The sequence below is a fragment of the Rhineura floridana genome, chromosome 12 (genome assembly GCF_030035675.1).
Source record: "Rhineura floridana isolate rRhiFlo1 chromosome 12, rRhiFlo1.hap2, whole genome shotgun sequence".
NCBI classification, from domain to species: Eukaryota; Metazoa; Chordata; class Lepidosauria; order Squamata; family Rhineuridae; genus Rhineura; species Rhineura floridana.
The window spans coordinates 45,245,783-45,269,866 of NC_084491.1; the positions used below are offsets into that span (position 1 = coordinate 45,245,783).

Below are 24,084 nucleotides of genomic sequence, written 5' to 3' on the forward strand. Positions count from 1 at the left end.
GCCAGTCACTGCCTCTCAGCCTGAGAGGAAAGCAATGGTAAACCACCTCTGAATTCATAAGTCAGAATCGACTTGAAGGCAGGCCATTTCCATTTTCCATTGTCTTCTTGCATTTCTTTTGCCAGAGTTTGTGTTCCTGTTTATTCTCCTCATTCAGACAAGACTTCCATTTTTTTGAAGGAAGCCTTCTTGCCTCTAATAGTTTCTTTGACTGCTCGTTCACCACGCGGGCATCCTCTTGGTCCTGGTGGTGCCTTTCCTGATCTGCAGTATACACTCCAGCTGAGCTTTTAATATTCTGTTTTTAAACAACTCCCAAGCATTTTGGAGTGATGCGACCCTCTTGTCTTTGCCTTTTAACTTCCTTTTTACCAATCCCGTCATCTGGGGGAAATTTCCTCTTCTGAAGTCAAATGTGACAGTGTTGGATTTTCTTGGCAATTGCCCATATACATGTATGTTTAATTTAATAGCACTATGGTCACTGCTCCCAATCGGTTCAACAACACTTACATCTCGCACCAGGTCCTGGACGCCACTTAAGATTGAGTCCATGATTGCTGTCCCTCTGGTCAGTTCCATGACCAATTGTTCTAGGGCACAATCATTTAGGGTATCTAGAAATGTTGCTTCTTTGTTGTGACTGGAACACATATGTAGCCTGTCTACATCCGGGTAGTTGAAGTCACCCATTACTACCACATTTCTTAGTTTGGATAAAAGTCACAGGCTGCTCCTGCTTCAAAGTTGGAGCCAGAAGCAGCATGTTGTGTGTCCCCCCACCCCATAAAGGGAAAGTCTCTGCTGCTCCCATCCTATGAGATTTCTCTTCTTGCAAGAGAAAGATGACCTCTGATGCTTCCCACTCCAAGACTGGAGGAAAATGCTACCCACCCTGAATCTCTGCGCTGGGAACCTGGAACAAGGAGATGTCAGAAGTCTGAGGTGGCTCTTCAAGCACAAGGGGAAAAGGTTACCCCATGGGCCATCCCATGTGCCAGGCCACCCCCAGCCTTCCCCCTTCGTACCTTGATGAACTCCTCCAGCTTGGAGATGTCCTTCAGCTTGGTGTAGCAGTTGAGCAGCAGTGTTGTGTGGTCTGCATTGGCCAGAGACTGGAGATGGAGCATCTGCAGGTATGCTGTCAGGTTGTGTATCCTCTGAGCATCTAAGAACTTACGGATGACATAGGATGGCTCTAGCTTCCCAATGGTGCTGGGGGACAAAGACGGCTGATGAAGACCCTATTCGTGATTAGCAAAAGCCAAGGCTGGGCTGTGGGGACTGCGCCCTCTGTGTGCACAGCCCCCACCTCTCATCTGGTTAGATGTAGGATCAGAAGGTACCGCCACAACCGCTGGCGCAACCAGGGCAGGGGAGAGCTGGCAGCCTGGGCTATACATACCAAATTCATGCCAGGGGAGGGGCAGAAATCAAGCCAGTGTAAATTGAAACTTGCAATGGTCAAAATTTGGGCTTAAAGGAGACAGAAAAAAAAGCCTGGCCTACTGGGATCCAGGGCCAGCCTCCATGTGGACTCATCTGGAAATGTCAGAGCTCAACAGAGTCATATGGGTTTGCAAACCACATTTGGATGGGTTTATTTTCCATCTCAGGAACGTTTCCCTAGAGTAGCAGCAATTCATAAAGGAAACCTCCAAGAAGGTGGCAGGCTGGTCAGATTTTAACTCCAGCTCAATGGCACCCAAAGGCGTAGATGGCCTCCAGCCAAGGTCTCAGAAGCCTTCCTTCCTTCCCACAGATGGATGGCAACGGTGGAGACCAACACCTGCCCCTCCCCACTGCACAAGCCCCGCCCCCCACCTACCGAATGTACTGCTGAATGGCACCGTCATGGTTGCCCTTGTTGTACAGGTGGTCTCCATACTGGCGAAAGATCTCCGACAAACCATCACTGTCCAGGTGGTGGCTCCTGGCCAAGTTAATGGCCATTTCAAAGAGGTTCTTCTTGAAGAGCATCTGCTGGGAGAGAAGCCCTGGCTTATGAATGTTCATGGGATGAATAGGATTTCAAGGGTTATAATGATAGTGAACAATGCCTCTGAAGAGAGGCTCCAATCCCCCGGCATTCCCCCTCTGGGCCTGCAGGAAGCCACATCTCACATATGCTAGTTGAGAGTCACACCCAGCCTCAGAGCCCTCTGCCATGGCAAGCCTTGCTCAAGCTCCCATCAGCCCCAGCTCGCACAGTGGTGTGATGCTGGGGCTGATGGGATTTGTAGTCCAAGTCACTGGAAGGGCACACAGTTGTCAAAGTCTGGGCTTCATGCCCCAAAGCTTTGCCTCTTGGAAGCCCACCAGCTAACCAAGGAATGACCCGAGCGAGCACCCTTGCCTCCAGCTTGGTTTGTGTATCCTTCTCTTGGAGCACGTGGAGCTTCCCGTCTCTGGTCAGCACATACAGACACCCCCACTCTGCCAGCACATCCACCACGTCGTCAAAGACAGAGCTGTAGGCAATGAACTTGTTGCCCAAGTCGTAAATGTTCAGGATTTGCTTGTCGGAGTTTTGTGGATCACTCCCAGCAAATTCAGATCTGGAGCACAGAGGAGCAAAGAGTGAGGAACAGCCTCCACCCCAAGTTCCTTACGCCTTTCCACAAGAGGCGCTTTTTAGCTCGTGCCCACAGGCTGGGAGTTCCTTTTTGGGCTTTGGGTGAAAAAACTGTCCACACTCACAACCTCAGTGAGACTCAGACTACTGGCCTTAACATTTCCAGGCAGACATCAAAGCCAGCTGGCAGAGTCTGCTGGCAGCAACAGCCGGGGATGCCAAGACTGGGTCTGCCTCCTATTTCTTCCCCGCGATGGGTATGTTCACTTGGCAGTTTCCTAGCCCTAGATAGTGTAGGGATATCCTCCTGGCTGCTGCCACCTGCCCGACCCCATCACCCACACTCAGCCTTTTATGACAACCATTATATTCTCAGGGCTACTTGCACGTATTCTACCCAGCATATTCTGAAAATCCAAGATCCAACAGGAAACTGGAAAGCAAAGCTTGATTTAGCATTGTCAGTAGACGGGATGGAAAGCCAGGAAGAATTCCCAGGGAATACACAAGTTCATTCTATTGCTCTCTTCTCCAGAAGAGTATCTAACCAGTAACATTAAGAAAAAATTGCTGAATAGGGAGACAAAGCAACAATCTTTGCCCAAATCAGTTTTTAAGAGTTCAAAGAAACATTAGAGTGCACAAATACAGCAGCAGAAGAAAATTAAATAAGTGCTCTGTCTTGAGGTGTCTTACTTGGGGGAGGGCTTCCGTTCCTTGGACACAATGACAAGGTAGCCCCGATACCAGTGGGCAATCAGTTTCTGGCCCTCAAAGGCAAAGCAGGGCCCACGCTCATCTGGCTGGTACAGGTACACACATTCATCTCCTGCCACGATGAACTGGAGGTCCTGGGAGGGATCACTGAGTGTGGAGCAGCGCAGTGCACAGCCATGCGTATCCAGTTTTACCGCCAGATAGTCCTTCACTGAGAGTGTGTAACACTGCAGAGTCCATGGGAAGGAGGCCATAATGAAGCCCAGAAAGAAATAAGAAAATCTCAGAAACTACAACAAGGAGTAGACCAGGTGATTTGGCCGGGGCCCCCATTCCATCCCCCTGTGGTAAACCAAAAATCATACCTTGATGTTCTCCGTGGTGGCAACAAACAAATGTGTTGTTTTGCCAGACTGGCGGAAGGCAAGGCCTGTAATTGGGTAACTGTCTTCATGAAAGATCTGAGTCTTACTGTGTCGATCTCTCGTGATGTCCCCTTTAGTAAGCACAACACTCCCATCCGCAAAGCCTAGGGCCAAAATGGGAAAGAGCACTGCATTCCACGCAACACCCAGAGAAATTGTGGGTAATCTTTACCATTGAGGAACATCAAATAAATCCATCAGATGGAAAGCTAAATTAGATCTATATGAGAAGATGAAGGAGCATGCTCCCAAGACCAGAGTAGGTCCTCTTCACAAATCCATCTCCATTTAAGTTACTACCTTCCCCCCATGGTGGAAAACCATACTCTAAGAGCGTTCATCCAAACTGGAGGGAGGTTTTGAGAGGGGTGCTACAGAGCTCTGACCAGGGCCTAGGACTCTTCAACACATTTATAAATAACTTAGATGAGGGAATTCTTATCAAATTTGCAAGTGACAACACTATGAGAGATAATTAACATCTCAAAAGACAAGAACAAACAAATGGAATTCAATAGAGACAGGTGCAAAATTCTGCATTCAGCAAAAATAAACAAAATGCTCAGGTATAGAAGGCAGGAAAAAATTCTCAAAACTGTAGGATTCACAAGGTGAATGTAAGCCAGCCGTGTGATCCAGCTGCAAAAAAGGCTAATGCAATTTCAGGCTGCTGCCAAGTCACAGGGAATTTTTTTGTATCCAACTAAGTCATCCTCAGAGTAGACACACTGAAATTAATATGACTACTTAGGTCCATTAATTTCAGTTGGTCTCTTCTGAGTAGGACTTAGTTAGATACAACCCTTTGTACTTTTCAGACCTCATCTGGAGTATTGAGTTCAGTTCCGGGCATCTCACTTTAAGAATGATATAGACAAACTGGAAGAGGTTCAGACTGGCCAATAAAAACAGTAAGCAGTATGAAAAAAATTCATATAAGGAAGCCTATAGGAACTGAACATCCTGATGAGCCTGGAGAAATGAAGACCGAGGTTGCGTACACACCATACATTTAAAGCACATTCAAAACATCCCCCCCCCCAAGAATCATGGGAACTATATGTTTTTTTAAAGGATGCTGGAAATTGTAGCTCTGAAGAGGTAACCTACAGTTCCTAGGATTCTCTGAGAAAAATTATGTGCTTCAAATGTATGATACATACACACTGCCTTACAGGAGACATTACAGCACTCTTCAAATCCGTGAAGGGCTGGCACATGGAAGAAGCCAAAGACGTCTTCTCTTCTGTGCCCAAAAGGCAGGATTTGATCTAAGAAAACAGGTTTAAGTTGAAAACAAGTCAAAATACCTTGACTGTAAAAACAGTTTGGAATGGAACCAATGATAATCATAATAAATGTTGTACTATTATGTTAATTGTGTTTTGTGAAGATGATGTATTTTTTTAAACGTAAGCAGTTTTGAGGTCACTTGTGACAAAGAGTTATATACAATAACAGTAATAGTAGTAGTAGTATTGGGGGTGGGAGGGCTCTTCCTCGCTGGAGGTCCTTGAGCAGAAGCTGGGCAGTCATCCACTGGGAATGCTCAAGCTCTGAATTTCCTGCATCCAACCGGGTGGGTCTAGATGACCTATGAGACCCACTTATACTGAAGGATTCTGTGTTTGCAACTCACAGCAGCAATTTCTTTTCCACTTACCAATAGCCATGAAGTTGAGATTCTCATGGACTGTGAGGCAGGACACGACTGTGGGCTTGTTGCCAGGTATTGCAGGGAAAATCCTAGTGCACAGAGGATTCCCGCCATCACGCTTCTCTAGATTCCAGACTTTGACCTATAAATTATCATAGGGGGCTTGTTGAGGGAAACTACCACATCTTGGGCCAATTCCCTCTTTATCCAAACGTAAGTTCTGCTGTGCATAAAAGTTGCTTATTTGCCCTTTTCTCAGCCCAAACGTGAAGACGTAGCTGCTGCGGAAAGGGAGGCACACATTTACACTTCTAGGGTTATCCCTAGTAGAAAGCCACTACAGAACAAAAAGCCCAGATCAACCAAGGGAAAAGCTCAGTAGGGAAAAGAAGCCAAGCCAGTCTTGTTTGCTTGATCAGATTTAAGCCAACCGTGCACAAATTAGAAAAATACAAAAAGTCCAAATTCCTGAACAGCTGGATTAAAGGTTTAAGTGACAAGTATTTAGAATTCCTAGAAACCAGCAGCAACATTTTACACAACCAGTGACCTAATGTATCTCAGTCTTGTCATTACAGAGAATACCTCCCTCTCTGTAATTAACTTCACAAAAGCTTCCTTCAAACAGAAAAAGCAAGGCCAGCTCCCACCAATGATCCAACTTACCAAAGGGTTAACACCTTCCTCATCCTCACCAACAGAAGCCAGGATGCTATGCTGCTTCAGCTGGTAGAGGTGTGTCACTCTCAGCTTATAAGCCTGGAAGCTGCTGAGCTCAAGGTTGCGAAGCAGGAACCATATCTGGCCTTCCATATGTAGGTCTAAGTTAAGGAATTCTCCACATAAGAGAGCAGAAGGTATGAAAGAGATCCAGTGCTTAGATTTAAAAAATCTGTATTACATCTTTTTCTTCCATGATGGTACTCAAAGTAATGTACATAAAGGCTTCCCAGCAGCAGCCTCTCATCCAGCCACTGAACAGACCTGCGTATCTGAGCAGGTCATAAGCTTGATGGTCAAGTCAAGTCAAGTCAAGTTTATTGCTTAGGGCCATAGGCCACCGCAGGGTCATATATAGAGTACAAAGTATAAGATCCAAATAGAAAACGTAAAAATATAGAATACAGGTATTAAAAAATTTTGAATTAAAAAACACAGTACACAAGAAACAGTTTAAAACTAAGGACAACGAATAAAATTACATCATACTCCCTTGGACACAAGGCCCAGGTCAGACCAGATAAGATTTATCTGAAGACCTTGCCTGTTTTTGAAGCTTAATCCTGACTTTTGCCGCAGCAAAAGCAAAGTTAGCCACTTGCCTCATGACAAAATTATCTGTGCCTGCTAAGAGAACACAAACTCGTTCCAGAATGGGCCTGTTCTCAAGAAGATGGATAATAAGAGTAAAAAACTTGGACCACAGATCATTATAAAGGGGACACCTCATCAAGTAATGAGTAATATCCTCTATCTCACCCAAATTGCATATACAGTACCAAAGATGGATCGGTATATTTGCATATCTTCCTTCAAGAAGCGCAGAGGACATTGTTTGAAAGCGGATAGCTGTAAACGCTCTTCTCAGACAAGGAACTTCGAAGAAGGAGAAATAGGGCTCCATATTAAAGGTGGTTTTAAACATAGGGAACCAGCAGGAAAAGGATGACTGGGTGGAAGCATACAAATCCCATCGTTTGGCATAAAAAAGTATTCTATCCCTCAGTATCCTTTTAGCTCGTGGGGTTACAAAAGAGGGAGGAGACTCAATGCTTATCCCATAAAAAGCAAGGATTGATTTAATTCTAATTAACCAGGTAGATTGCAATGGATTTTGTAGTTGCTCATGGAGGCATTTTTTAGGCAGCCGAGAAGGATCCATGGCAGTTAATCTTAGCCAAAAGGAGGCAGGGGCAACATGAGCCAGGGCTACTAAGGAATATAAGCCAGTCTCAATCCTCAAGAAGGAAATCAGCGTTCCATGAGGGACTGCCAAGACCCTTCGAAGGAAGGCATTTTGGACTTTCTTGAGACAAAGAGGCTTTGCGTAACCCCAGATCTCAGTGCCATAGAGTAGCATAGGAATAATTTTCCTTTGAAACACCTCCAGAGCAGGTGGCACCAAGCTGCCTCCCTTAAATTTTTTAAAAAAGCAACAGCAAATGAATGGAATTGGTGGGTTTTAGTTTAGCTGCTGCAACATGTAAATTCCACGAAAGGGTGGAAGTAAAGGTAAGGCCCAGATAGGTAAAATGGTGCTGTTGATGAATAAGTCTACCATTTAGTTTCCATAGATGGAGTTTAGGTTGTCGACCAAAAGCTACAACTACCGTCTTAGAGTAATTGATTGTTAAGTGCTCCTTCATGCATTAGGAACCCAGGGTTCTTAAAAGTCTCCTCATGCCTATTTGTGTGTGGGAAATTAAGGCAAGGTCGTCCGCGTACAGCAGTACCGAAATCTTTGAATCCAATATCGAGGGGGGAAAGAAATCGGGGCCTGCGAACACCTTTACAATATTATTGATGTATAGATTGAAAAGAAGCGGGCCCAAAAGGCACCCTTGGCAAACTCCTCTCTTTATGGGAACCACGTCTGAGAGAAGACCGTTAGGCCCCACTCTAACCCTAAGGGATGTATTAGTATGTATATGTAGGAGACAGAGCAGACGACGATCATTATTTGTGCATGCCAATTTCTGCCATAGCCTCTCTGTTGATCAGGTAGAAGGCCGAGGAAAAGTAGTCAAAGGTTACAAATAACTCTCTTCTCTTGTCAAGGACTTCTGGATAAAATGAGATAGGGTAAAAGCATGATCAATGGTGGACTTACCCCTAAGGAATCCAGCTTGCTCTTCTGCGATAACCTTATTCTCGAGAGCCCAGAACTGTAATTTCCCCAGCAAATATTTGGCATATAGTTTTGCCACAACATCGATAAGGCTAATGGGTCTAAAGTTTTCTGGAGCATCTCTGGAGCCCTTTTTATGAATTGGGATCACGACACTGTTCTCCCAGCCTTTAGGGACACAGCCCGACTGATTGCTATAGGTAAATAGCTTAGCAAATGCAGGGGCCCACCAGTCAGGGGCAGCAAGCTTGATGGTTAAGCACCTGCTTTACATGCAAAAGATCCCAGGTTCAGTCTCTAGTATCTCCAAGCAGGACTGGGAAAATGCCTGTATAAAACCTCGGATGACTGCTGCTGCCAGCCAGCGCAGAGCAGGGGTGCCTAACCTGTGGCTCTCCAAATGCTGCTGCACTTCCCTCAGCACAGGCAATGGCCTATGGATGACAGAATGAGAGCCCAGCAACAGCGAGGGCTACAGGTCCGCCACTGCGATGTGGACAATACTGAGCTAGGCGGGCCAGTGATTTCCTTGGGTATGAGGGCTCTTCTTCCGTGCGGAACTCCAATAAGCTCACCGTGCGGTGTCCCTTCAGAACACCGCAAGAGAGGAGCCGCGATTCCAGCCTGCTTAAACCTGACGCCGGCTGGCCCAGACGGAAGTCCTCCCCAGGCGAGCCGGCTGAAGCTAATCAATTCTGGGAAACCGGCACTCTACACTCGCTCAGAAGCACCCTCTCTACTTCCTCCAACCACAAGGATATCCCCGAAAACGAGGCTGCCCCTGCCCGAGTCGCAGACCGCGATGCCCGGCGGCAAAAGCACGAGTTTCCCATCGGGCTCCGTCAGTACGTCGCGGTCGAAGAAAGCGAACCGGCGCCACTGCAGGTAGGCCGCCATCTTGGCAGGTAGTCCCACCTCTGGGGAGGGGTCATGTGATGAGGCCACTGTCGCTTCCCTTAGCGCAGGGGCTGCTGGACCTTGTAGTTTGCTAGAGCATAAAACCCGGTGACGCCCACGCCCCGGTACGCAAGCGCAGAGGAGCGCTGTGGCTGAAGCATCCCCGTGCCGCGTAGCTGGCTCCTTTTCCGCGCGCTTGTATTACATGCAGCCCAACGTAGCCCGCAGGCTGAGGGCGGATGAGTAGCAGGCAGGGTAGCCAGCCGTGGATAGGTGCGGGGCCTGAAGAAGTTCTCCCCCCGGAGGTGCAGTCGGCATGTGCTCAGGAGAGCCCCCGCTCGGCGAGGCCCCGCCCCGCGGCCAATGGTGTCTTCTGCTGCGCCCGGCGCCGGCGACGTGGCCCAATGAGGACGCGGGGGGGCTCCGCTCCAATGAGGAGGCGCCGCGTCCGGCTCTGGGGTGGGAAGGGGGTGGAGCGCAGCCGGCGCTACGGAAGGAGGAGGGAGGCCGGCCGGCCGGGCAGTCCGTCAAGTGGGGACCGGCAGGTATCGGCGGGCGGGCGGGCGAGCGAGCGAGCAAGCGAGGAAGGAGGAATTCTCCAGAGGGAGTCTGCGGGCTGCCCGGCTATAGAGAGGCGATCTCGGCTCAAGGCAGTCGCAGCGGCAGACTCCGGCGGGCACTTTCCCTTGGGGGGCTCTCGGTGTGCGGCGGGTCCTGTGCCTCCAACGCCGGCCTCTCCGCCTTTCCTCCTCCTCCGCAGGGGAAAAGAAGGAGGAGGCCGCTCCACCCACCCACCGACCTACTTCTGCCGGCGTTCTCTACAGCCTCGCTTCCCCGCCGCCAGGATGGCTTCCGCTGCCGTGTGGCCGTTTCTGCCCGTCCTGCTGCTTGCCTGCCTCCCGCCCCGCTCGGGTAGGTCTGACGCTTGCCCTGGGCTGGGCTTCCCAAGGGCCGAAAGGGCTGGGTCTCGCCCAGCCCAATGTGTCGGACGGGGGGTGCCTTGCCCGCGCAGAGTTGGGCTGGTGCGGCCCCTCTCGCCTCGGCTGTGGCTGGCGCCTGTCCAGCGTTTACGATGGCCGGGGAGGGTGACCCGGCGCCCAGGCAAAAGGCGACCCTTGCTCCCAGATGCTGCCTCTGAAGAGTGACGTGGCTGGGAAGGCTTAGGGGTTCGGGCCTTGGGGTGTAGTTTAGGGTAGGTTAAAAGAGAACCTGTTGAGCCAAAAGCAGGCAGGTGTCAGCTGAGGGTGTCTGAATACTTGCTGAGAACAAAAGTGGTGGCTGAAAGGCTAACGGGAGAAACTAAGGCCAGAATGGGCCCTTGATGCTTCTGTGCACCCTTGATGTAGCCCCAGAGTGTTGGTGGTGATCCTCTGTCAAAGTGCAGAAAATAAAAACGGTATAGAAGTCATTATGAATTGCTAGAAGCTGACTGTAGCCCACACAGGACCTTGTATTCTTCCTGGGAAGTCCAGGAGATCATTTTTCTAAAGGGTAATGATGTTGAACTACTTCTACATCTTTGGTGATGCCTTTTCATCTCTGTAGAAATTGTGTGTCAACATTTTAGTCTAGAGAAATAGGAGACTTCTGTACATTTTCACAGATCGCATTTTGATAGGTTGGATTTACCAGTTTAATTCTGGAAGAAGAGAAACACTTAAATGATATTAGTTTAGGTTCAGAGACCATTTTAGGAGAGATCTTGATTATGGCAGGCATTGCTATGGCTCACAGGAAGTTTTAGGGGGGCCTGGATGTTGGGCTTCTTGGTGTAAATCTGGGGACCATTGGCAAAGAAGAGAGCACCTCTTGTCTATGTAGGCGTCCAGCTGGTGCAGCTTGTCCAGGGTTCTACATGCTTATCAGACCTATGCCATGAATGGCCTCAAGTTTATCAGTTGTGTTTAAAATAAATATGTATTGCAGAGAGGTTTGTATTGAAATAAAATACCTTTGAGAATGATGTGACCCTTTTTTCTGGATATCAACTGTAGACTCTATATGTGCCTTTTATAATTTCTAGACTAGATTACTGCATAGCATTTTGCATGGGGGTACTATCCTTGAAGACTTAAAAGGCATCAGCTAGTGCAATGGGGCAAGCTGCTGGGTTGCTAGGAGCACACTGGCTACTTGTGTGCCGTTGTCTGTATCAGCTGCTATTACCATCCAGGATCCTATGTCTGATGGCTTGGGCCCAACGTGTCTTAGAGACTAGCTGTCCTTAACGCCAGCTCAGGGCCTCTTTTGGCTGTGCTGTCAGCACCACATCTCTAGACAATGAGAGTGCCTACAAGGAAGGGGCTGCCCTTGAAATCAGCTTGGAAACTGCAGTTCATACAGCGTATGGCTGGTGGATTTCTAACTGGGCGTTGTGGCCATGCTATGCTGGTGCTATGCTAACTGCAATGGCTCCCAGTCCATTTCCAAACCCAGTTCAAAGTGCTGCTTTTGACCTGTAAAGCCCATCATGGCTTAGGGCCAGTGCATTTAAAATACTGAGTATCTCCATAGGTACCCACCCGTACATTATAATCTTCAATGGAAGGTTTCCTATGGGTGCCTCCACATCTGAGGTGAGGCGTGGCTACCAGGGAGAAGGCCTTCTGGGTCGCTTGCTGGCATCAAATTATTTTTCTTTCAGCAACAAGCGAACAGCTTATTTCTATGAACGTTAAGATGCTGTTTTAATTCTGCTGGCTGTTTGAGATACTTCTTTTACTTTGCAGCTTTTAGCTTTTTAAAAATGTTGCTTTGTATTTACATTTTAATTGTTTTTTGCTTTCTGTAGACCACCTTGGGAATATAATTGAAGGGTGCTTTTTAAATATTTATAATTAATATAAAGAGATGTTTGGGGCAATTTCTCCACAAATGGATGGTTGGAAACTTCCTTTGATGGGGGGTTTTCAGATGTGCTTAAATCATCTATTTAGACTGGTTTTTATTTCTAATAAGACTGACCAAATGTTTGAAATTGGAGTAAGGGTGGAGGTCATCGCCTGAGGTTCTTCCTGGAACCAAGTATGTTTGACACCATACTTTTGTGCTGCAGATTCATTGGCCGTGATGTCAGTGGACATGGGTAGTGAATCCATGAAGATTGCCATTGTCAAGCCTGGGGTACCCATGGAAATTGTCTTAAACAAGTGAGTGTGCTGGATATGTGTCATGATCAGTATGATAGCAGCTGTTTCGGGGGGCTGGCACATGTTAGTGGTGCAGTGTAGAAGAGAATTCCTAATACTGATAGGGTACAAAAAAATCCTTCTCTGTCCAGGTAGATGCAAAGAAATACAACCCCACCCTAGGCTCCTGCTGGGAGGAAGGGCAGAATATAAATAAAATAATAAATAAATAAACTATTCAGTCTATCAGTAATGTCAGTGGCTAACTTGCAAAAAGAGAAGAGGGCCTGGATCTCACTCACGCCTGCCCTTAAGTATTGTCCCGTAATCTTAGACGTGCTTATTCAAAATAAGCCCAGAATCTTCACAAGTTGTAGAGCTGAATCCTGGCATTGAAAACCAGTACTGGGTCTGTCCAAGGCAGCCCTGACTCAAACCCCAGGAATCTCTGGGAAGGGAGCATAGCTCAGTGGCAGAACACCTGCTTTGTATGCAGGAGGTTTCAAGTTTAAAATGGCTAAATAGTATGGGACAGGAACAGTGTATCTCTTCCTGAGGTCCTGGAAAACTGCTGACAGTCTGAGTAGACAATGCCTTTTGGACTAGATTAACAAGTAGCCTGACCTAGTAGCTCAATCAGAGCGCCTGCCTTGCACACAGACGGTCTCAGGTTCAATACCCGGTAGCATCTCCAGGTAGGGCCAGGAGAGAATCTTGTTGGAAATCCTGGAGAGCTGCTGCCAGTCAGTGTAGACAGTACTGAGCTAATTGACCTCTTGTCTGACTCAGTATAAGGCAGGTTTGCAAAGCTCCTATGTATACAGATCTTCTTTGGAAAGAGTTTTAGTGCAACTTTTCCTCTTGCTTTAGGGAATCTCGGAGAAAGACTCCTGTGGCTGTGACCCTGAAGGAGAATGAGCGCCTCTTTGGTGACAGTGCTGTGGGCATGGTAAGTCCCCTAGAGTTTCACTCGCACATCACCTCTGCCTCTTTTCTTTACTTGGTTCCGAGGGTGTTGATTTGGCTACTTGGCTTTCTCTGTTTGGGTGTCATCTCCGCTGCCCCTTCCTCTTTGCCCCACTTTTAGTTTCCACAGCATGTTCCTCTCCCCTCCTTTCTCCGGTCCCTGAGATTTGTTGGCGCAGCAGTGCTCCAGGTCTTCTTTGGCGGGTTAGCTTCCAGAGAAGAGCTTTCCCAAGCCTGGCATCCCAGTTTTAGAGTTTACATCCTACAGGAGCCCCGCCTTTGCTTGAGTTCATGTGCACTGACCTTTGGGGTTTTGGAGGGTCCTAAATGCTGCTTTGCTAGTATTTACAATATTTTTAAATGATTTAATTCTTGAGGGTTTATTTAAGAGGAAGGGATGAATGCTGCAGAGGAATCAGCACTGTGTCTTACTGTGTTCCTTTTTTTAAAAAAATAGGGTATCAAGAACCCAAAGGTGGCTTTCCGATATTTTCAGGATCTCCTGGGCAAGCACATTGATAACCCACAAGTGACCATGTACCAGTCACGTTTCCCAGAGCATGAGTTGGTGAAAGATGCAAGGAGAGAGACCGTTGCCTTCAAGCTGTCAGAGTGAGTGGCCACTTTGGGGGTTTGCTGCGTGGCACTGCTGAGCAAGAGAGGCCGTGGCGTCTTTCCATAGGCCACTCGGAGTGCTGACTTGGTTGGTCAGATGCTGTGGCCAACTTATACTTGACGTCTGCCTCTGCCAGTCTTTGGGGCGAGTAGTATGTGAAAATGGCAGGCCCCATCTGTGCCCAAAGAATGGAGGCAACCAGAGCTCATGTATTCCATTCCCCCTTTCCCAGGCAGTCTTTCCAGCCTGGCCTGTGGCAAGAGATGGCTTTGTGTATTGTCTGTGAAAGAATCTGCCTGTTGTTTCTCAAGGACCTCTTAGAGCAGGTGTGTCTAACAAGTGGCCCTCTAGATGTTGTTGGACTACAATTCCCATCATCCCATACCATTCACTGTGCTGGTCAGTGCTGATGGGAGTTGGAATTCAACAACATCTTGAGGACCAGAGGCTGGACATTCTTGTTCTGGGGGCGGGGAGAGATACCTCCAGCCTGGGAACCTAATTGGGTCCAGCAGGCCTCCTTGTTTGGTCTGTGAGGCTGTTTTTGCTAAGCTGTGCCAACCTGCCCTATATGGTATCAGATGTGGGGAAGGTAAAGATGTGGTAAAGCGGGTTTTGCAGGTGCCACCAATTACCTGTGACTTTGCAAGTGCAGACAGCCACCTTATTGTCAGCATTTGTAAAATCCTTGTCTGGCAGCACACTCTCAGCGTCTTGGTGCAGGCACAGCTTCAATGTAAAACATGCTGCAAACAGACTTCAAAGCTCACTTGAGCAATTCCCTTTGAAGTTAGGTGATTGACAAGTAGACGTCCTGGCCCACTTGTCAAAGTTGCCCCACAGAAAGTGGAGAAGGCAAAGACCCAGCCTATTGGCTGGATCCGGTTCCACTCCTGCATGAGAGGGATCCAGTGCTGAGCTCTGCAAGCTGGGAACAGGAATGTAGAATTGTATCATCCTCATTCTTCTTTGCAGCAAAATACAGTATTCTCCAGAAGAGATCCTGGGCATGGTCCTGAACTATTCTCGGGTGCTGGCAGAAGAATTTGCAGGTTGGAAATGATTGCGTGTGTGTGTTGTTGAAGCACAAGAATTGTCTTTCCTTCTGGGGGTGGAGATTAGAGCAAGAGAGAGAATGAAAATGCTGAGCCCTTCTCTGCCCAGCAAATAAATGAAAAAAAAATTAAAAGGTGCATGAGCCAGGAGCTGACTTTTGGCCTTCTCTCCATCTTGCAGAACAGCCCATCAAGGATGCTGTGATCACTGTTCCTGTCTACTTCAACCAGGCGGAGAGAAGAGCAGTCCTGCATGCAGCAAAAATGGCAGATCTGAAGGTTCTGCAGCTCATCAATGACAACACAGCTGTGGCTTTGAACTATGGGGTGTTCCGGAGGAAAGACATCAATGCTACAGCTCAGGTGCTTGTGACTGGAGGGCAGGTGGCTTGGGAGGGGATTGTCGATGTGTGCGCATGGGGGCAGGGGAAGCCTTCCATCTGGGGCCCGAAGCCTTCCATCTGGGGCCCGAAGCCTTCCATCTGGGGCCCGAAGCCTTCCATCTGGGGCCCGAAGCCTTCCATCTGGGGCCCGAAGCCTTCCATCTGGGGCCCGAAGCCTTCCATCTGGGGCCCGAAGCCTTCCATCTGGGGCCCGAAGCCTTCCATCTCGGGCGGAAGCCTGCTGTGTCTCTGCAGCCTAGCTTAGAAAGCACAGGGAATTTGGGCAGGGCCGTCTTCTTTGTAAAGGAGAGCTGTCTGCCTGAATCCTTGATTTCATGTACTTGTGTCAAAGGGTTGTACAGCTTAGCAGAATTGCTTCTTAGGTACAAGCATCCCATTGAGGCCATGTGCGGCACCTCCATCTCTACTGTCTCCTGCTCTCTTTAGCCTTGATTTTTATTGATTTCCAGAATATAATGTTTTATGACATGGGAGCAGGCAGCACTGTGTGCACCATTGTGACCTATCAAGCAATGAAAACAAAGGACTTGGGAACCCAGCCTCAGCTGCAGATTCGGGGTGTTGGGTAAGAGCTCATCTCCTGGAATTAGAATTGCAGTTTGCTGGGAAGTCAAGAGAGACGATACATGAAGCAGAACTTCTAACAGTCTAAACTGGGAGGCCTATTCCACAGAGCAGAATAGAACAAGATGCATGATGCACACAGCATAACCAGGATGGCCATGGAGGCAGCATATGTCTCTGTAAACCACAAGTAGGGAGAGCACCATCGCACTTGGGTGTGGCTTGAAGGTTACCCATGAGCATCTGGCTGGCCACTGTAAAAACAGGATGCTGGACTAGTTGGACCTTTGGTCTGGTCCAGCTACAGGGCTCTTCTTATGAAAGGACACCCAGAAAACCAAAATGCTGGTTGGAGAGGGGGGTGAGGGGATGCCAACTTCAGCCTACAACTTGTAGAGCAGGAGAGTGGCTGGAGAGGTAGTTGCACAGCTTATTTGCAAAGAACTCTTGACTTGACTGCCTGCTTCCACTGCCTACCTTTTGCTCAGATTTGATCGCACACTAGGAGGGCTGGAGATGGAGCTGCGCCTTCGGGACCATCTGGCCAAACTCTTCAATGAGCAACACCCATCAAAGCATGTCCGGAAAAACCTCAGAGCCATGGCCAAGCTGCTGAAGGAAGCCAATCGCCTGAAAACTGTGCTAAGTGCCAATGCTGATCATGTGGCTCAGGTGAGCTGTGTGCATAAATTGACATGGTGTGTATATAGGGGGAAGAACGCCTAACCTTTGTGGTCTGATAAAGGGTCAGATGTAAGCAGGCCATCTATGTGTATTTCTGATTTGCACATTTCATCAGGATCTTTTTCCTGTTAGAAGGCAGGGAGGAGGGAGTGTGGTGACTTTGAGAAGAAGGTGGAGTTCTCTTCTCGCCTCCCACCCTTTCTGTCTCAGAATGAAGTGCTGCATGAGAAACACGGTATGAGACGGGATGCTTTTGGTTTCTTTCCTTTCTCAGATTGAGGGGTTGTTGGATGACATTGACTTCAAAGCCAAGGTTTCCCGGCAGGAATTTGAGGAGCTGTGTTCTGACTTGTTCCAGCGGGTTGCAGGACCTGTGCAGCAGGCGCTTAGCAGTGCTGAGATCAGTTTGGTAGGTGCAGTTAGTTTTGGTACAGGGTCTCCAATTGTCACCAGGCTGTGTAAATTCCAAAGTGCAGGCCAGGGATGGGCAGCACCCAGTACACTGTGAGTACCACTTTATATCTTCAGACCTAGAATTCTAGGTTCAGAAAGTGTAGCTGAGCCCAAGCTCAGAGTCAGACCCTGATATCTTTCTCCAATTCCTAGAATGAAATTGACCAGGTGATCCTAGCTGGTGGTGCCACTCGCATACCAAAGGTGCAAGAATTTCTGCTAAAAGCAGTTGGCAAGTAAGTGTCAGCCCATCTCTGGTACTCCCCCCCCCAATGTTTCTGAGCAAAGCAGGGTGGCATTTAACTCTTCCTCTGTTGTCACCTCAGGGATGAGCTGGGCAAGAACATCAATGCGGATGAAGCAGCTGCAATGGGTGCTGTCTATCAGGCAGCTGCCTTGAGCAAAGCCTTCAAGGTGAAGCCTTTTATTGTCCGTGATGCGACTGTTTTCCCTATCCAGGTGAGTTGAGGTTTGTTATCAAGGGTCTGGTCAGCGGAATAGTGTATGCTGAGGGATGTGCTGCAGAAGTCAGAGGGGGTAACAAGCCTGTCTTGGAATTCCATCTGAAGCAACTCAAGAGAAGTGTTGATCTCTTGTACCTTGATGACAAGATGCCTGTTGGCTTGGGGATTGGCTCTCAAGTATGGTAGAGTCTGGAAAAGGTACAGGCTGTGTTTTATTTCCTCCTTCCTCCACCCCCAAGGTTGAATTCACCCGTGAGGTAGAAGAGGAGGATAACTCCAAGAGTCTTAAGCACAACCGGCGGATCCTGTTCCAGCGCATGGCTCCATATCCCCAGCGCAAGGTCATCACCTTCAACCGCTACACGGATGACTTTGAGTTCCATGTCAACTACGCAGATATGGGCTTCCTGAGTGACACTGACTTGCAGTGAGTGCAGTTGTGGGTCAGCAGAAGCAGAGCAACTTTGCTTTTTCTTTCCCCATTGTTACGACACTTGTAGCTGCCAGTGCATGCCTGGATATTTGGTGGAAGAAGGCGATGGGGTTTGCATAGATCTTTTGTCTGAGGTATAAAAGCTTAACTTGACTCACTTTCCCTGAGTTTGATTCTGCCTGGACTCCTGGGTGGAATATAAATCTAATAATACTAACAATAATAATAATCAACTTAGTGGTATATCGTCCTTCAGGGTACTGCTCTGGGAACTCAGTTTGTTCTCACCTGTATGACCCGGTACTCTTGCAGCTAAGTAGCCAAGAAGAAAAAGATCTGTATTGACTATGTACTGCCCCTCAGTGTTTCCTGAAGGTGTTTTGATTCCTATAGGAGAAAGCTAGAGACTAGGGACAGAAGTGAGGAGGGAGGGATGACCAGCTCCTTTTGCACAGCCATCCCAACTAGTGTTGTTGTGTGGGTTTCTGCAGGGTTTTTGGGTCCTTGAATCTTACAAGAGTGAAGCTGCGAGGAGTGGGTGAGAGCTTCAAGAAACATTTGGATTATGAGTCCAAAGGCATCAAGGCTCATTTCAACATGGATGAGAGTGGGGTCCTGAGCCTCGACCGTGTAAGTACTGCCCCTGTGTCCTGCATCTCTGGCTTTGTTGCTGGACCTTCCACCCTCACTCTGCTCTGTGTGTCATCTCCCAGGTAGAATCTGTGTTTGAGACGGTGGTGGAGGACAAGCCAGAGGAGGAATCCACACTAACAAGTGAGTCTGGCAGGTTGCAGCAATAGCTTTACTCCATAAACCCCTCCCTGTACTTGGCATCAGCTTGAGTGGTGGGAAGGTGGGGAAAGAGCTTTTTGCAATTCTTTACCCCTTAATGTTCAGCTGAGCAAGCCATGGCTGCAGGGACTGGTTCCTTGGGGCCTCTCTGCCTTGGCCACCTTAATAGTCAAGCATGCTAGAGAAACGGTGCTGTATGCACACCAGAATGTTGTTAGCATGTGTGCGTTGTTGCGTGAAACAGCATACATTACGATGGAGTTAAGTTGAGCAAGAAACTTCTTCAGAGCATTAGAGCATGTTAAGAGTCTTTATTAAGACATTAAGGCTTTTCAGCAGTTTCCCCCCCCCCTCTAGCTCTACAGCACATTTCTCTTCAAAAGCAAAAGTAAGACAGCCTCTCAGGTCAGAGGCATGATGCAGAAGAACAACAACTCACAGAACTATCCCAGTCTATATCTTGATGGTTACCATAACAACGGCCTTCACTGTCTGTTCCCAGACAGGGCAAAGACATAACTCCTCTTAACTTTCAAAACTTTCAGACTTGATGGAAAACTACTAGGCCTCATGCCAACAAGCCCCCCTTTTTCTCATCATGTCTGTCAATTACAAAGAAATCTCAACAATACATAGTCATACAGTAATACATTATTACAATACCTCTTGCAATACATTTCAGTACATTGCATCATACATTTTCAGTTCAGTACAGTTCAAAACTTTATTCACTCAAACTTTGGTTCAACACATGTCAAATAAAGTGTCTCAGGATCCATGTCTACAACTTTATTCATTCCAGGACTTGTTATTAATCCCACGGTAAATCTTTCAGGCGGTTTGCCTAAATTCGCTCTTGTGGAGTGTCTTAAAGGAACCAGAGCTTCGGCTCTCTCTGCCCCCCCATTTGTGCTTGTGCTTGGCACAGCCTGCGCAGGAGCCTCCATTTCCTCAGCTTTTCGTTTCTTCGATCTGCGTTTCCCACAAATGAGCTCAGTTAAAGCATCTCTGAGAGGTATTTGTGTGCCTTCCACTTTTATGCCTAGATCTGGCTTAAATGTCTGTGATTGTGTTCGTGTTCGTGTGTCATCTGTTCCTGTAAGAATAACTGTCTGCCTTTGATCCCAAGGCTTTTCTGAGACTTTAATGCTTCTGCTCAGAATTAACTGCTGTGTTTCTGGCCACCAAACTCTGAAATATGCATTCTGAAATCCCAAAACAAAACCTTGCTGTGCTCTGGGCGCAAGCTTGCCCCTCCTTTTTCCCTGTGGAATGTGGATCCAGCACCTTGCCCCGAATTTTTGAATGTGTTGTATTTTCGGTTTTCTGCCAGTAAGTTTCTCATAAGGAGACATTCCAATAGCACTGTGTAACACCCTGTTGTGAATGTAATTCGCATAAAGAATTGCTTCTGCCCAGAAAGAATTCCCTAAACTGCAATCCAGCAGCATGGCTCTCATTGCTTCCCCAAGCACCCTATTTTTTTCTCTCAGCAGTTCCGTTGGAAAACGGGCTAAATGGAGCAGTGAAATTCTGGTTTATTCCCTTACTCTCCAGAAAGTCATTCAATGCCTTACTCGTGAATTCCCCACCTTGGTCCAAGCGTATAGCCCCCACCGTGACCCCGTGTTGAGTTTCGATTCTCTTAATGAACAGTTTCAGCTTCTGCTCAGCTTCACTTTTATGCTTTAACAGAAAAACATGACAAAATCTTGAAAAATCATCTACCAGTACCATGAAGAATTTCTCACCTCCTCGTGAAGCATTTATTGGCCTTGCTAAATCAACATGAACTAGCTGGTAGGGAGCTGTTGTGGTTCTCTCAGCCTCCCGGTTTATTGGTGCAATAGTCATTTTAGCTTTATTACATGCATCACAATCCATTAACTGTCCACAATCCTTTAAACGCATGTTTTCACTGTGCAAAGGGGTTTTCTTTATCGTGTCAAGGTTTGCATGCCCCAGCCTTTGATGCCGTTCATGAACGCAGCCCTGATGTACCTGTGCCTCAGCATTTAACACAGCACACCCTGCTTGACTGCTCTTTATTACAAACTGTGAATCATTCAGGCTTCCCTGCATGCACACTTGATCTCCCCTCATTACAAAACATTGGTCTTTGTGAAACAAAATTGAATAATTACAACTCACCAGTTTGCTCACTGATAAAATATTATGAGCCAATTCCGGAACAAACAAACAATCTGACATTATTCCAAGCTTGTCAAACTTCACCAGTCCACGGGCTTCCACGTTCTTACGCGATCTATCAGCAAGTAAAACAAAGTCTTTCACTTCTTCTGAAACGTAAAACAAACGTCTGTCTTTAATTAATATATGGCTTGCTCCGCTGTCAAGCATAAAGTTAATTTGTTCCAAGTCTTTAGACTTCTGTTTACAAACAAAGTTCACACTTCCCTGCTTCAAGCCTCCATCCCTGGAGTTTCGCTTGACTGGACAGTTTTTACGGAGATGCCCACGAGCCCCACAGGCAAAACAAGACTTCAACCGCTGCTGCTCCCACTTGTTTTCCTGTCTGCTTTCAACAGCCTGCTCCGGTTCGACACTTTTCTCCTCCTTGCTTCTGACAGCTTCCATCAGCTCGGCTCTCTGCGCCTTCTGCCTCCGCTGCCATTCCTGGGACAAATCCTGCAACGCGTCCCACATCTGTTTAGCCGACGGCTCACCTCTCACACACATCAGTTGAGAATCCGATAGAGCCAAGATTATAATCGCCTGCGCCCTCTGGTCTCGACGCTTCCAGGCCGCGGTCAATACCGCCGGGGGTGGTTCATCTATAATGTCCCATAAATCCTCTGTTATCAGCAAAGCCCGCATCCTCGGCTTCCAGCTGCCATAATTCTTTTCATTAAGCTGTTCCATCGGCAAGCCTCCCCCAGACAGGTTTACAGCCATGTTGCTCACCTCCGTCTGGTTCAATCAATCAAGCTGCCCTCTCTGGAACTCCGTCTGCCGTTCAGACCAGCAACATACTCCTGTGTAATGCGCTGTGGATCTGGGCCCATAACCCCTATTGGCGTGTGTGCGTTGTTGCGTGAAACAGCATACATTATGATGGAGTTAAGTTGAGCAAGAAACTTCTTCAGAGCATTAGAGCATGTTAAGAGTCTTTATTAAGACATTAAGACTTTTCAGCAGTTTCCCCCCCTTCTAGCTCTACAGCACATTTCTCTTCAAAAGCAAAAGTAAGACAGCCTCTCAGGTCAGAGGCATGATGCAGAAGAACAACAACTCACAGAACTATCCCAGTCTATATCTTGATGGTTACCATAACAACGGCCTTCACTGTTTGTTCCCAGACAGGGCAAAGACATAACTCCTCTTAACTTTCAAAACTTTCAGACTTGATGGAAAACTACTAGGCCTCATGCCAACAAATGTTTGGCGTGAGAGAGACATGAAGTATTGCGTTCTTCTTAGAAATATGTTTTTCTTTGTAGGTGGTATCGTTTTTACAGCTATTGGGGCCAGGGTGGCCTTTGCTATTTTCCCACCCACCCCCACCCAAAGATTGAGAGGCTACGACACATATTGTGATTGTGTCTTCTATGCAGAGCCAAAGACCTGCCCTTTGCTCCAGAAGGGACAGTGAGGTGGCAGATAGGGCCTGGGCTTACTGTGTGTGGAACTCTTCTGAGGTTTGTTTCTTCTTTTGAGCAGAACTTGGGAACACAATCTCCAGCCTGTTTGGAGGAGGCAGCCCTGTGCCAGAAGCACCTGAAAACTTGACTGAGACAGTTCAGGTAAGCTCTGCTGAGGAGGGGTCGCCAGCTGGATGCAGGGCTTGAGCCTAATGCAGATGTCATTAGGGACTGTAAAAGGGATACCAGTCTAATAAAAAGATGGGGGAGGAGCCTAGCCCAACCCCTACAAATTCTATGGTGCTGTTCAGTACAGCTCTGCTCTTGGTTGGGACCAGAGGATGCATTTACGGAGTCGGGAGGAATCCTTGGCATGTGATGGTTTTAAAATGACTTTGGGCTGGTCCTTCTGGGTCCCTCCAAAGTCCTGGCTGAAGAAGCCAACTTGTGCAAGGTTCCTACTCCCTGACCCTTGGGAATTTCTACTCTGCTGCCCAGGAGGAAGAAGAAAGCCAAGCAGAATCAGGAAAGGAGGACCAGAAGGATATTAGTGGGGCTGCTAGTGAGGAGGATGAAAAGCAGCCACCACCATCCCCAGCTCCAGAGAAAGGTGCTGAAGATACTTCTGAAGCAGAGGACCAACAAGAGTTGGGCAGAGAGAAACTGGACTCTCAGGTGAGTAGGCAATGAAGAGATTCACTGAAGAGCCCCATTTTATATGATAGAGGACCAGGGGGAACGCATCTCTGGAGGAGAAGTCAGCGCAGAGCAGGAGCACTACTCCTTTAAGTTCCAAATCCCCTGAGGCACTGTAGTCTTTGGCTACTTATTGGAGAAGGATGGGAAACTTCTTTTCAGGATCTGATGTCCATGGGGTTGTGTTGGGATCCTTCTGAAGAGTTGGCAGATTCTAGTTTCTACAAGTGAGGGCTAAATCCAGGGCTAGTCCAAGACATTTTCCTGCCTGAAATAAAGATTCCCCCCACCCTTCAGTTCTGCATACAGAATATGACTGGACTTGGCAGCTGAATCTTTTACTTCAGTGGTGCCAATGGAATGATGCCCACCACACGTGAGGACAACAGACTACTAATGTGGGCCTGGGACAGCCTGTGTGGCACCCACAGCTGTGTCCTACAATAGAAGGACATGGCCAGGGGGCGACTGACTCCCAGAAGTTACCTCCTGAGGCAGTTGCCTCACTGCCTAATGGTAGGGCCAGCCCAGCCTAAATCTAAAAATAAAATTAGCCTACCAAGTGTTGGATTTAGCTGGTACCTGAAAACAGCATCTGTGTCCTGGACTTGCCCCATCTAGGAACCCCAAGAGAAGACAGGAACTGGGAAGGGGGAGGAGCCTGCAAAGGACCCTGAGGGCAATGATGCCAAAGTAGCCGAGGAGGAGAAAAAGCCGAAGCTTCCCAAAAAACAGAAGCTGGTGGAGGAGATTGCAGTGGAGCTGGATGTGAATGATGTGCCAGAGTTGCAGCCAGAAGAGCTGCAGGACTCCATAACAAAGTAGGTCTAGGAGCATGGATCTCCAGGATTGCCTCTGCCCTCTCATCTGTGGGTTGTTGTGGAGTGGGATGAGACTGCTTTTGTGGTCCGTTCTTTGTCCGCTGCCGTTCAGAGGAATTTGTGACCTGGGTGCCTTGTCTTTCTCACCCTTTTCCAACATCAGGTTGCGAGAGTTGACGGAAAGAGACTTAGAGAAGCAGGAGAGAGAAAAGTCTGCCAATAGCCTTGAGGCCTTCGTCTTTGAGACCCAGGTAGGAGAAAGGGACCCAAGGGAAGAAATAGTTTTA

The 24,084-nt window shown here is 47.8% G+C and overlaps 2 protein-coding genes across 4 annotated transcripts in view; one reads left to right on the forward strand and one right to left on the reverse strand.

Moving 5' to 3' along the window:
• Positions 1-9,978, reverse strand: part of VPS11 (VPS11 core subunit of CORVET and HOPS complexes) — a 17,872-nt gene extending 7,894 nt beyond the window's left edge. Inside the window, exons 1-8 of the mRNA XM_061593492.1 lie at positions 8,980-9,978; positions 6,041-6,185; positions 5,381-5,516; positions 3,658-3,821; positions 3,272-3,519; positions 2,357-2,558; positions 1,829-1,980; positions 1,029-1,215 (exon numbers count right to left, since the gene is read on the reverse strand). Coding sequence (XP_061449476.1) covers positions 1,029-1,215; positions 1,829-1,980; positions 2,357-2,558; positions 3,272-3,519; positions 3,658-3,821; positions 5,381-5,516; positions 6,041-6,185; positions 8,980-9,119 — 1,374 coding nt within the window. The 5' untranslated portion in view covers positions 9,120-9,978. The remainder of the gene's footprint in view (positions 1-1,028; positions 1,216-1,828; positions 1,981-2,356; positions 2,559-3,271; positions 3,520-3,657; positions 3,822-5,380; positions 5,517-6,040; positions 6,186-8,979) is intronic.
• Positions 9,248-24,084, forward strand: part of HYOU1 (hypoxia up-regulated 1) — a 24,434-nt gene continuing 9,597 nt past the window's right edge. Inside the window, exons 1-19 of one of the 3 annotated variants that reach the window (XM_061593491.1) lie at positions 9,248-9,392; positions 9,880-10,031; positions 12,175-12,268; positions 13,118-13,196; positions 13,671-13,825; positions 14,805-14,881; positions 15,066-15,247; positions 15,738-15,853; positions 16,341-16,524; positions 16,811-16,945; positions 17,143-17,225; positions 17,316-17,448; positions 17,693-17,880; positions 18,378-18,516; positions 18,600-18,660; positions 22,360-22,442; positions 22,779-22,955; positions 23,598-23,797; positions 23,961-24,048. In XM_061593491.1, coding sequence (XP_061449475.1) covers positions 9,965-10,031; positions 12,175-12,268; positions 13,118-13,196; positions 13,671-13,825; positions 14,805-14,881; positions 15,066-15,247; positions 15,738-15,853; positions 16,341-16,524; positions 16,811-16,945; positions 17,143-17,225; positions 17,316-17,448; positions 17,693-17,880; positions 18,378-18,516; positions 18,600-18,660; positions 22,360-22,442; positions 22,779-22,955; positions 23,598-23,797; positions 23,961-24,048 — 2,241 coding nt within the window. In that variant the 5' untranslated portion in view covers positions 9,248-9,392; positions 9,880-9,964. The other 2 variants (XM_061593489.1, XM_061593490.1) reach the window with 2 other exon arrangements.